Source organism: Pundamilia nyererei, unplaced genomic scaffold, assembly GCF_000239375.1.
Source record: "Pundamilia nyererei isolate P.nyererei 1_Seehausen unplaced genomic scaffold, PunNye1.0 scaffold00556, whole genome shotgun sequence".
Lineage (NCBI taxonomy): Eukaryota > Metazoa > Chordata > Actinopteri > Cichliformes > Cichlidae > Pundamilia > Pundamilia nyererei.
Window position 1 is genome coordinate 98,351 of NW_005187957.1, and position 11,962 is coordinate 110,312.

Here is an 11,962-nt window from a genome sequence, read left to right on the forward strand (position 1 = left end):
GGTGAATTTGGCAAGGTGGCTTTTCTTTTCTCATATTAGATATTTCTATGACATTAAGCCTGAAGGAAAACAAACACCTGGGAAAATACACCTGTGGAACGTCAGGTTGTTATGACTCGGCTGGATACACCTGGGCAGGAGTATGACTGTTTATTTTTACATTTGCTGTCATAACCATAGCCAATGTTACTACGTGATCTTTCATCACCTGCCCATGTGATTGTTTTTTAACAAAAATAACACCACCTCGGTGTTACCTTCCCATTTCCTGAATCAGGTGAGGACAGGTGCGCAGACTGTGTTTGTTCAGTATATCTGAAATCTTTTCATGTGGCAGTTTTATCATTAATCTGGGGATTAAATTTGAATAAATTATCCCCAGTGAAATACAGGTGTGTTCTTCCATTTGAATTGTAACTATTGTAAAAGTAATGTAACCTGTGCCGTATACCTGTACAGGTGAGTTTGGCGAGGTGTGTCGTGGTCGGCTGAGGATCCCGGGCAGGAAGGAGAACTACGTGGCCATTAAGACCCTGAAGGGTGGCTACACGGAAAAGCAGAGGCGGGACTTCCTCTCGGAGGCGTCCATCATGGGACAGTTCCAGCACCCTAACATCATCCACCTGGAGGGAGTCATCACCACTTCCTGCCCCGTCATGATCCTCACCGAGTTCATGGAGAACGGGGCGCTCGACAGCTTCCTGAGGGTGAGAGGGGGACAGTCACAGACCAGCAAACCTGTCTGACCTTTTCCCTGTCTGACCTTCTACCTGTCTGACCCTCTACCTGTCTGACCTTCTACCTATATGACCTTCTACCTGTCTGACCTTCTACCTGTATGACCCTCTACCTGTATGACCCTCTACCTGTCTGACCCTCTACCTATATGACCTTTTCCCTGTCTGACCCTCTACCTGTCTGACCCTCTACCTGTCTGACCCTCTACCTGTCTGACCCTCTACCTGTCTGACCCTCTACCTGTCTGTTTTCAGATGAATGATGGCCAGTTTACCACCATCCAGCTGGTGGGGATGCTGCGCGGCATCGCAGCAGGAATGAAGTATCTGTCTGAAATGAGCTACGTCCATAGAGACCTGGCGGCTCGTAACATCTTGGTGAACTCCAACCTGGTCTGTAAGGTGAGGGTGTGGCCCTGCACACCTGTCCGCTCGACTAATCTAAACAGATCTGACAGTTGTGGTTTTGTGTTTTTCAGGTGTCAGATTTTGGCCTGAGCAGGTTTCTGACTGAAAACTCGTCAGACCCGACGTACACCAGCTCTCTGGTGAGTAACTGTCACAGTCTGTCTCTTTATGATTTCTGATATCCTTATCTCAGACACAAAAGCCACACCCATCTGCTGTAAGGGACAGCCAATCAGAATAAAGTTGGCTTAAAGGAAAAAAGATGAAACGGGCTCTTTGAGACAGAGGATGGACTGGGGCGGCTGGTTTCAGATAAAGGTTTACTTTGAACTGTGAATCATGCAAAGCTACTCAACTCGCATGTTGTTGCTACAAGTTGAGTTTTGTCTCTGGTCATGACACCTCTTAACAGGAAGTCTTTTATTCATCAGTAGATGATGAATGTTGTCTTTAAGACCTTCATCATCAATCACGTCTGTCTGGTTGGTCTTTCAGCTCTGTTTTGGTTCTGCTGGAGATCCTCAGGGTTCTGGTCTCGGTCCTCTGTTGTTGAGCATTACCTGGGTGCTTTTATTGTGAAATTCGGTTATTACCTGACTGATCCAGTCTTGTTTTTTAGGGCGGCAAGATTCCCATTCGGTGGACGGCTCCTGAAGCCATCGCGTACAGGTGAGTGCCAGTACTGCAGGCTGGCGTAGTGGGTAAAGGCTTCCTCTTCTTATTGTTATTATAGTGTTCTGTAGATAATCATTTGATGAATTTACTGTCTGATTGCAGGAAGTTCACTTCAGCCAGCGACACATGGAGTTACGGGATTGTCATGTGGGAAGTGATGTCATACGGGGAGCGACCGTACTGGGACATGAGCAACCAGGACGTAAGGAACAAAGCTATACATTTAAAACTTGATTGTTTGGAGGTTCATGGACGTGAAACTACGACTGAATCGTTAGTGCTCATTTACAATAAAAGAAGCTGAAATTATTCCAGCAAAGGTGTCCAAAGCTGATGGTTAAAAAAGCCGTTTCATCAGAATGACAGAGTGCTCACTGCCTCTCACGCTTCTGCTTCATCAGGTGATAAACGCCATCGAGCAGGACTACAGGCTTCCCCCGCCGCCGGAGTGCCCCGCCTCCCTGCACGCGCTCATGCTGGACTGCTGGCAGAAGGAGCGAGCCAACCGGCCGAGGTTCTGCGACGTGGTGGCGGCCCTCGACAGGCTGATCCGAAACCCCACCTCCCTGAAAGTGACGCACCCAGAGGCACAGAGGTGAGGCTCGATGAAGGAGAGGGGGAGGGGGCCGGAGCCGTGGAATGTCATTCAGGCACCAGCTGGTGGGTTCGGGGTCAAAGGTCAGAGTGTGGCAGGGAGACAAAGGAATGTGGGGCAGCCAGCTGTGTGATTGACAGCTGTTTACACAAACAGGTGCACATTCCTGGATTAAAACTCCAAATGAAGCCGTGTCCTCCCGACTGTCCACCTCCTCTTTCAGTGAAGGAACATCAGAGACACGAGGAGGAGGATGGAGATCAGTGTCAGATAAGAATGAGATTGTTTTAATGGCGAGAGCAGAGGCGGCGTGCATGTTTGTGCTTTCTGAGAGGAATAAAGTTCCTGTGGTTTGTTAGCAGCAGATAGTAAAGCAGTACCACGGGTGGAGCAGCCGCTCCTCGTTCTGCTCCGCAGCCTCTGTAGGTCTCACTGTGGGTCTTTCAGGTTCTGGTTAAACTGTGCAGACCAAACAGGAAGTTAAGTTTCAGCTCGCCTTACGTGCATGAGTTCAGTTGCTGGGTATTTTGGAAATTCACAAATATTTGCCAAAGGGCGGAGGAGGAGTAAAGTGACGGGAGAATCTCAGTGCGAGGCTTCTGTGACACAGCGCGAAACTATTTTTTCTCTCTTTGCCAAAGTGGACATATTTTCACTTGCACGAACACGTATGTGGCACTGTTGCCTGGCACGGATTTCAGGTTGTTTTGAACACACCGTGAGAGCAACCCTCCATAGCAGGACGAGGACCTCCACCTGAGTCCAAGAGGTGAAGCCAGGTCCATCCACCACAGCAGCTGGCCAATCTGCCGAGAGAAATCGGAAAACAGGAAACCTCTGGGATCGGTGGTTAGCAAGGACTGAACTTTCAAAATAAAAGCAGGACAAGTCTCCTGTATAATAAGTTGAAGCAGTGATGCAACACTGTACAGAAAATAATTTAATACCATAAAACCATCAGACTGGGTGTAACATGTGGTGGAAACCAGCAGGGATGATTTTATCCTGCTGTGTGACACGATCCTTCCTGATGCTCAAAGTAAAGTCATGTGCTTGGATACAACATGGTAACATTTCTGTCACATGAACACAAACGTTTTCACATGACTCTGGTCTGTCTTCTCCATCATCATTAAGTATGGGTGCCTTATAAAAGCAGACGTTTCAGCCGTTTGTTGGTCCGAAGCTTTCAGATGCAATTTCCAAACAATTCAAAGTAATCATCACAGCAAATTAATCTCAGACTCTGCACTTAGATCAGGACTGAAAGTGTGAGGCTCGTTTGGAAGAGCTGACAGGAGAGAATAGGCAGGTTTGGAAACTATCTGAGAAAACTCACAAGACAACGTCCCAGCCTGGAAGTGTAAAATACACCATCATGGTCGGGGAAAACCAAGTTGACCATGAGCTCCTATTCCGGAGTCTGTCTGACAGCCAAAGCTGGGTCATGAACGGGATAATGATCCCAAACACAGCAGCTCCTGGGAAAACTTTCTTCTTTACACCAAATTACACGTCTTTGATTTTAAGACTGAAAAAGGGGTTAAAATGTAAACCTTAGCAGCTATATTTAAGACCTACATGTCATTTTAAGGGTTTCGTGGCTTGAAGCCAGCACGCTCTGCTTATTTTAACCTCAACCATAACAGAGCAGGAGAATAAATCTCGCGCTCACATATTCATGCCACATATTTTATAGGCTGCAGGTCTGAACACGCTGCTCTAATAATGACTCGCTGAGGAATGTCATCGTTCACATCTGCCCTGTCCTTTCAGCCTGTCCCATCCTCTGTTGGACCAGCGAGTCCCGCCTCCTCTGTCGGCATGCGGTTCGGTCTCCGAGTGGCTCCGAGCCATAAAGATGGAGCGCTACGAGCAGAGCTTCCTGCAGGCCGGATTCACCAACCTGGACATCGTCTCGCAGCTCAACACTGAGTAAGACACTTATTCTTTCTGTGATTGGCTGCCTGCCAGTCAACACTCAGGGAAACTAAGCTCTATATTTGTATTTATTTATTTGCATCACCCTCTTTCTGTTTCCATAGAGACCTCCTCAGAGTGGGCGTGACCCTCGCAGGGCACCAGAAGAAGATACTCTCCTCCATCCAGACGCTCAGGATACACAAAGCTCCACCCACCATGCTCTACTGACCACTCGCAGCCTGGTCACAGCACAACACTCAAAATGACCCTGACGCTGTCCACCGTTGTACCCGATCCAGCCAATGGGAACGCTTTACAGCCTGAAACACTAACTGATGCAGTTTCAACCAATCAGAACGAAGGAATGAGATGACCATTCTTTGACGGGCTGGTTGAACCTCAGGATTTCTATTGGCTCGTCTCGCTCAACCACATCCCGAGGTTGCTTGTTTTTTTAAATCCACTCTGAACAGCAGAGCTCACAGAAATCAGCCAATCAGCATCCAGCACAGAAAGGATGTTGGAAGACTTTGGAAACTATTCCTTATGTGGACTCTTCTGATTGGATGTTCCTCCACTGTAAAGACCAAGCTCCGCCCCTTGCTGGGAGCATAGCTTTCCCAGCCTGTTTGATGGCTGGATTTCCAGGGCAGGAGGATTTTCCACTGAAGAAACACCAAGAAAGAAAAATTACAGGCAGAAAATGACTAAATTCTGCTGGAAACACAAGCAGGATACTTTGGTTTGTACTTCCTGTAGAAGAAACAGACCCTTTGCAGGATGCTGCCACTGTGACCGCACAGACCTGAGAGCCTTTTAAAATGAGCCGAACGGGTTTTACGGTGACGTGGACGGTGTTTGAGTTTCTTCAAGCAGGAATCTGAACACACGTGTTTCTGAAGGACATCTTGGGAATGTGGGACATGCGGGAATTCCAACGCACCGGTCGGTAATCTCACTCTCAGTGGGATTATTTCCACACCAGCGTTCAGGACCATCTGAAGGGATTCGTGATGTGACCGGTCAGCATGTTCTAGCAAAGTTTCAGCATCATACTGTTTGTAATCTGTGAGGAATATTCTGGGGTTGCCTCAGAAAACACCGGTGTACTTTTCAAGGAAGTCTTTGGGAATGTTCGCTCCCTGCTCAGACCAGAACTTTTCCAAATGTGACTCATCGGGTGCTGAAATTCTCTGGATTAAGGGAAGTCACGTGGGAGTATTTAACTGTACACACGGTAGTTTTCTCAATCAGACTGAAAGTTTTTTAAATTGTTCGGTGCCTACAAACGATCGAAGCCCACCTGTAGTGGGTTTCTGTGTTGTGAACGTACTCAAGTGTATTTTGTCCTCCAGCTGTAAGGCATCCATCATCTACATGATCTCCCCTTTGTAGACTCAGCTCCCTGTGGCCTAAACGTACGTGACTGTCATTTATCAGCCTTTCACGTGTTGGGATGAAGCCACTGCAGGTTTAATGTTTTTGAGACCATTTTCCACAGGAAGAGAAAAGCCATTCAAAGCTTCAGTGTTGGACACGAGGACTACGTTTGAGGACTACAGCAGACATCTTTTTGTTTAATCGTGAACTATTGATGCTTTTGTATCGTAGCACTTTTTTTTGTACCTGATATTTGATCGTATTTTTACACAAAGCAGGAGATCAGAGTTTTTATAGTAAACCTACATTTCAGGCGAAACGTCGTCTTCACTTTCTGAAGAGAAACGTATAAAAACAATCTGCCTTAGCTTTCACGGAGGCGAGTGAGACGATCCAGGTTCAGGACCAAAGATCACATCTGCCCACTGGAGCGAGACTGTGCGTCTGCCTCGCTTCATAAATGTTTAACAGCGGCCCACAAACCAGCTCTTCCACTTTTACAACACTAACATTAACCATCAGGCCAACATTTGGCAGTTTGCCTCTTCAGTCTCTTCTGTTCTCCGGCCAAACACTCATTAATGTGAGGAGCAGTCTTTGTTAGTGATGCTTCACAGACAGGAAATAGCTGCCATCACCTTCCTCACCGAGCCACCATCGTGGTCATCGTCTCAGGTGTAACTCCAGCAGATGATGATCAGCCAGTTAAAACCACCAAACTAATCATGTGACCTGGAGGAGATTGTCCACTGCAGTGTTTCTGCAGAGGTTTGCATACATGCAAAGGAGCTGTTGGGTAACAGAATATAACAGGTGTTACATTTTTGAACATCACGATAAGTCTCGTATCCTGTCGTTGCAGAGCAGTAACCTGGTAGGAACAGACGAGACTGAAAAGGCCTCTGAGATCAGAGCTGACTGAAATATAGAACAAAAAGAAGGGATTGTTGGCTGTAGATCAGGGGTGGCCAACTCCAGGCCTCGAGGGCCGCTGTCCTGCAGGGTTTAGATCTCACCTTAGGTCAACACACCTGAATCACATGATTAGTTCGTTACCAGGCCTCTGGAGAACTTCAGGACATGCTGAGGAGCTAATTTAGCCATTTAAATCTGCTGTGTTGGATCAAGGACACATCTAAAACCTGCAGGGAGGCCTCGAGGCCACCCCTGCTGTAGATCCTTCGGTTATAGGGTGGGACTTTTGGATGGATGAAAACATGAAACTGCCAAAAGGAGCTGCCGACATACTTTGGTGGGCCTCCAGCTGGAGGCTGAAACATCCAGTAAACCTTCTGATCATCAGGGTTGAATCACGATGAAAAGTCTGAGTAATCCACTTCTAATGGTATTTTTACTGAATCGCATAAACTGGTTCATTGGTCCATTACCTGCCAGTCAAAGCACTAACAGGCCAATAACAGCTCCTCTTTGTCATGCCTCCTTTCTGTAAGTCACAGTGTTGCATGATGGGAGTTTGAGTCAGTGGCAGTCCACCATCGATCCACTTTCATTGGACAGACAAATGTAAACACTTTGTTTTGGGAAACAAATTTTATTTAAATGCGTAATTTTGAATGTTGTGAACTCAGCTCTGCCTTTTATACGTCCACACTAATGTATGAGAATATTTTTATTGTTAATAATGTTGTCATAAAGAAGGATGTCCACTGGGCGAGGGAAAACTCCAATAAAGATGCCCGACGACACGTCTGCTGCCTGTCTGTCTGCTTTACGTTAAAACCAGGAGAAAACTTTTACTGTGCCAGACGTTTCCAGTTATTTATGAAGTAAAACCAAACTCGGGCGCCTCTTTGCAGCCGTGTTACGTCTGAGTCACCGTCGGTGACAAATACGTTAGCGCGCAGATATCAGAGGACGGGTTGTTTCGAGCTCGCAGGGGTCGGGAAGGAAACGTGGTTTGGCCTGATTTAAGCTCCAGATGAGACGGGATAGATCCACTCCAGGCTCAGCAGGTTAAACCCCCGATGGGAGCGTAAGAACACGGCGCTCGGCAGATCAAACCCAAAGGTGGGCCAGCTTTAAGACGAGCTACAGGTTAAGGTTAGGTATGAATCGTTGTAATTATGAGTTTAGAGCATCTGAGTCAGAGGGCTGGGTTTGGATTAGAGCGGGTTTATCCCGTTAGAAGACGGGATTTTGGTTTTTGAATGTTGTTCTTTCAAGTCACGCAACCAGGTAACAAGGAGATCATTCTGTAGAGTGTAGATAATAATAAAGGGAACCTAACCCAACCCTGTGATTGGGTAGTTTTAGGTACTCCGCAGTAAGCTCGGCTTCACTTCTCTGCAGACAAAAGGACGCCACCTTGGTACTTCATGGTTAACAGACTCTTGCAGTTCGTGGTTACATTCTGCCATCGGCTTCATCCTGCTGGGTCATATCACACGTCCCAGCATCTGGTTTACCTGATCTAACAGAAACTGATGCAGTCGTCTTAGGAACGTTTCACACACAGGATCGTTTTAACGATTTTGATATCGATCACTTCTAAGGCCGCTCGTGGCCTCACTCTGAGCTGCAGCTCTGACCTCTCACTAAGAGCACATACCTTTAAATCCTCGGGCAGATGTCTTCAGCCTGTTTCGGGGCGCGGCTGAAGACCAGGGGCCGAGGCTCTGGAACAATCTGCCCGAGGTGAACGTTTATGAGAGAGCCTTTCCCCGTTTCACTCGAGATTTCATTTCCTTTCAACTACATTTTATTTCCTGCAGAATTTCTTTTACGATCTTTGTGCACATTTAGCTTTCTGACTCTGTCACATCATTATATCACAATATGTGGATCTAAAAAAAGAACAAAGACACTTAGATTAAATATATGACGACGCCTCAGAACAGTGATGTGAATATTTAATGAAACCAGGTTCAATTAATCTGATTTTAATCAGAAAATATTTCCAAACAGCCTGATGATGTCATGTTTCCCCGACTGATCTGCAGAACAAAACACAATGAGAAAGAAAACAAGGCGTTATCTGTGAAACAAGCTGTAATTAAACCTCGAACAGACGAAGCGTGTAAACGTGACGGGTGTAAAACTGTCTCAGGTTCATTACGAGGAACGAGAACAACATCTGTCCTGCTGTCATCTTCTGATGATGTACAACAGCTCTCGGTTTTAGTCGTTGAGCCGCAATTTGTGAACTCTTCAGAAACGCCGACCTTTGACCCCGAGCTCTCTCCAGGTCCGTGTTGCGGCTGCAGATAACGACCTGTGTGTGGCGTGTGTGCAAATCATAGGAAACTTAAAACAGTCTCCTCGTTTCCTCTGACGGTGATGGTTTGAGCTCAGAGCACAGAAGAGTTTCATTTAACTTCAGTGTGACCTTTGACCTTCAAGAGACAAACAGACCACCAGCACTGAGTGTTTCTTATCAGGGCTGAGATGATGGAGGGATGGGCGGCTGACAGACAGAAGGCAGACCCGATGGAGGTCCGAGACATCGTCGTGTCTGCTGACGGTGCATTTCATTTATAGCAGCGTCGGGCAGGCGAGAGGTCGGGGTTCACTCAGAAGGTTTGTGTTTGTTTTAAAGATTAACTTCAGGCCTAATTCACAGTTACTGACAGAGATGAGCAGGGAGGGAAGAGACTCCTGAAAAAGTGTTTTTCTGTGTCTGTCGTGCTCAGGTCACTGCCACAGACCCATCAGCTTCTTCTAGAGCGAATCTTCAGATCAAAGTCTCCAGAAGAACTGTGGGAGCAGCAGAGCTTCTCAGAGCCGCTTCCTCCTGCTCCTCTGGGAGACAAAGACACAAAACCAGCTGACATCCCGAAAACCCTCCCCGAGGAGACATCCACAGATAATGCACTACCTCAACTGCTCCCCTCCCCTTCCAGGCGCTTTTTATTGTAATTTAAAGACCCTCCAACCGTTTATGAGCAAGCATTCAGCGACAGTAGGAAGGACGACACCTCCATCGGGGCCAGGATCGGGAGCTGTGACTGGTTGTGGGTGAGGGAGGGAGACAGGAGCCTCCCTCTGCCTGAGAGAAGTTTCTGATGTTTGTACCAGGAAACTGGAAACGGCTCAAACAGCAGGCGTCTGTCTTCTCCACTTCTGACCACTATTTCAGGATCCCTCCGTTTTCTGTGGTTGAATTTGAAGCTACTTCCTGTCTTTCTGCTTTTCCAGTTTGTCGTGCACGTTAAAGGCAGTCGTAAAAAGCGCTTCCAAAAGCTTCAGCCCTGCAGTCTGAATGAGCCTGACGTGACTCGATTGATGCTGTGATGATGTGCTGAATGTGAAACAGACTGTCTGAACCAGGAGAACAGAGGCGCGTCGCAAACAGGAAACATACGTTTGAATGCTGAATGTTGCAGCCGAAGCCTCATAGTTGCAGAGAGCAGAAGGCCCTGTGTTTACTATAAGCTTACAGACTTTCCCTTTGAGCGCCTGAAACGTGAGAGCGTAAATACATCCTGGGCTTGTTCCCCTCAGATGAGTCCAGCATGTGCTCCACTTTCAGCTAACAGATGTGAAAATTACAGCCGAGCGACTCTGCAGCTGTCACTGATCATAATTAGCTTCTGAAATCTCCATTCACCGCTCAGCGCTCGCTCTGTGACGTCTCCCCGAGTTCCCTGAACCTCAGCAACTCCAAAGTAAGGAGCCGCGTTCCTCCAGGCAGGTAAGAGCACGCCGCTCCAGGCCGGCAGGTGTTCCACTTTAACGCCAACAAACACGCAGCGACGGCCACATGTGGGAGGTCAGAGGTCAGAGCAGCTCGAGTAGGAGCATGTGGTTCGAGTGACTGACAGTCGGCGAAACTCGAGCCTGAACAAACACTCGACAGAGTCTCGGCTCTGAGAGCAAAGGCAGGGCGTTTTCTGCGACCCTTCACCTTCATTCATGTCGTTTGTGGCTCCACGTACTTCACACATTCTCACTGATCACCATGACGATGGAGAGTCCAGTCGTTCCCGTTTCCGGGTCCAGCTTGCGTCCCGCCATCATGTGACTAATAAACCTGAAAAGCTGGCAGATGTTCCACCAGCTGTTTGTTTTGCAGTTGCTTTTGGATAAACTCGCTTTAAATGCGGTGCTGCCCTCAAACTGAGCATGAGCAGGACTCTTCAGTAAATCAGTTTCAGGATTTGGTAACTGATATGTTACCTTTGGGGGTTTCTATTAAAAACAGGCTCCAAGCTTTTCTGGGGACTGTGATTTAAATCTTCCCCCATAAAGACAACATTTGACGACCTCCTCCGAACCCTTAATGACGAGTGCCGTGGTATATGTCAGTAAAGTTGTGGTTGGACAACTATTAGGATGGTTTCTGGGTTTTTCCAAGAGTTGCTGCACAGGCAGAGACCACCCTCACTAACTGGATGTCATCTTGTTCTACAAGCTGAAACATCGTAGAAACAGCTCAGTTCAGAAACGAGCTTCACGTTGTCTCCTAGCAGGCCTTTCAGACGTAAAGACACTTTAAAGTAGCAGCGTCTGTGCAGGCAGGCGGCGTGGATAAGCCCTGTAATACTTCCTGTTTCCTGCTTCGGGACTAGCTCAGGTCCAGGTGTCTAACTCTGTAATCTTTATATAACTTGTTGCGCATGTCCAGATACAAGCGACTCATATTAGTTTCCTCCTTGGCTGAATTCAGGCTCAGACATCCAGAGGCTGCAGTAGAGCTGCTGAGGTGGTTGGAGCACCTGAACGCCTCCCTTTGAAGGTTTCTGGGCAAGCCCAGCTGGGAGGAGATCCCATGACAGCGCCATAACTTTTTGGAGAGTATTTAAATATTTCCCTGTCCCTGGCAGATTAAACATCGCTGAGGAAAAGGGCGTCTGGATTACCCTGATCAAACTGCTGCCACCGTAGCCGAGCTTCAGACCAGTGGAGGAAAAAGGATGGATGTTACTTAATCGCAGGACATTTGCGTTTTTTATTGAAACCGCATGAAGTTCTTCCAAAACTCCTTCAGCGGTGCCAAGAAATCGTAGATCCTCCCAAAGAACCACCGAAACCTCTGAAACCTCAACTACAGCTGTGAGAGCTTAGAGGAAGACCTCTGAGAGAGCGTCCGAGCAAACTCTCCGGTGTTCCCGACGATCAAACTCTCTGACGTTCCCCTGAAACTGAAAAACAGCACAGCAAACATCTGAACCAGCCTCACGTTGTTCCTCAGAGGAACACTTTTATTACTGAGGTGCTCCTGAAAGTGTTGGTGAGCGAGTTTTAATCAAGTCTGGATCAGAACCACGAGCTCAGGTTTCACTCC

General features: G+C 47.4%; 1 protein-coding gene across 1 annotated transcript in view; it reads left to right on the forward strand.

Moving 5' to 3' along the window:
• The window catches only part of LOC102198148 (ephrin type-B receptor 4-like), a 33,463-nt gene extending 26,735 nt beyond the window's left edge, over positions 1-6,728 (forward strand). Inside the window, exons 14-21 of the mRNA XM_005754386.1 lie at positions 460-707; positions 993-1,139; positions 1,217-1,285; positions 1,765-1,814; positions 1,923-2,022; positions 2,222-2,415; positions 4,192-4,350; positions 4,461-6,728. Coding sequence (XP_005754443.1) covers positions 460-707; positions 993-1,139; positions 1,217-1,285; positions 1,765-1,814; positions 1,923-2,022; positions 2,222-2,415; positions 4,192-4,350; positions 4,461-4,566 — 1,073 coding nt within the window. The 3' untranslated portion in view covers positions 4,567-6,728. The remainder of the gene's footprint in view (positions 1-459; positions 708-992; positions 1,140-1,216; positions 1,286-1,764; positions 1,815-1,922; positions 2,023-2,221; positions 2,416-4,191; positions 4,351-4,460) is intronic.
• Positions 6,729-11,962: the final 5,234 nt, after the last annotated feature.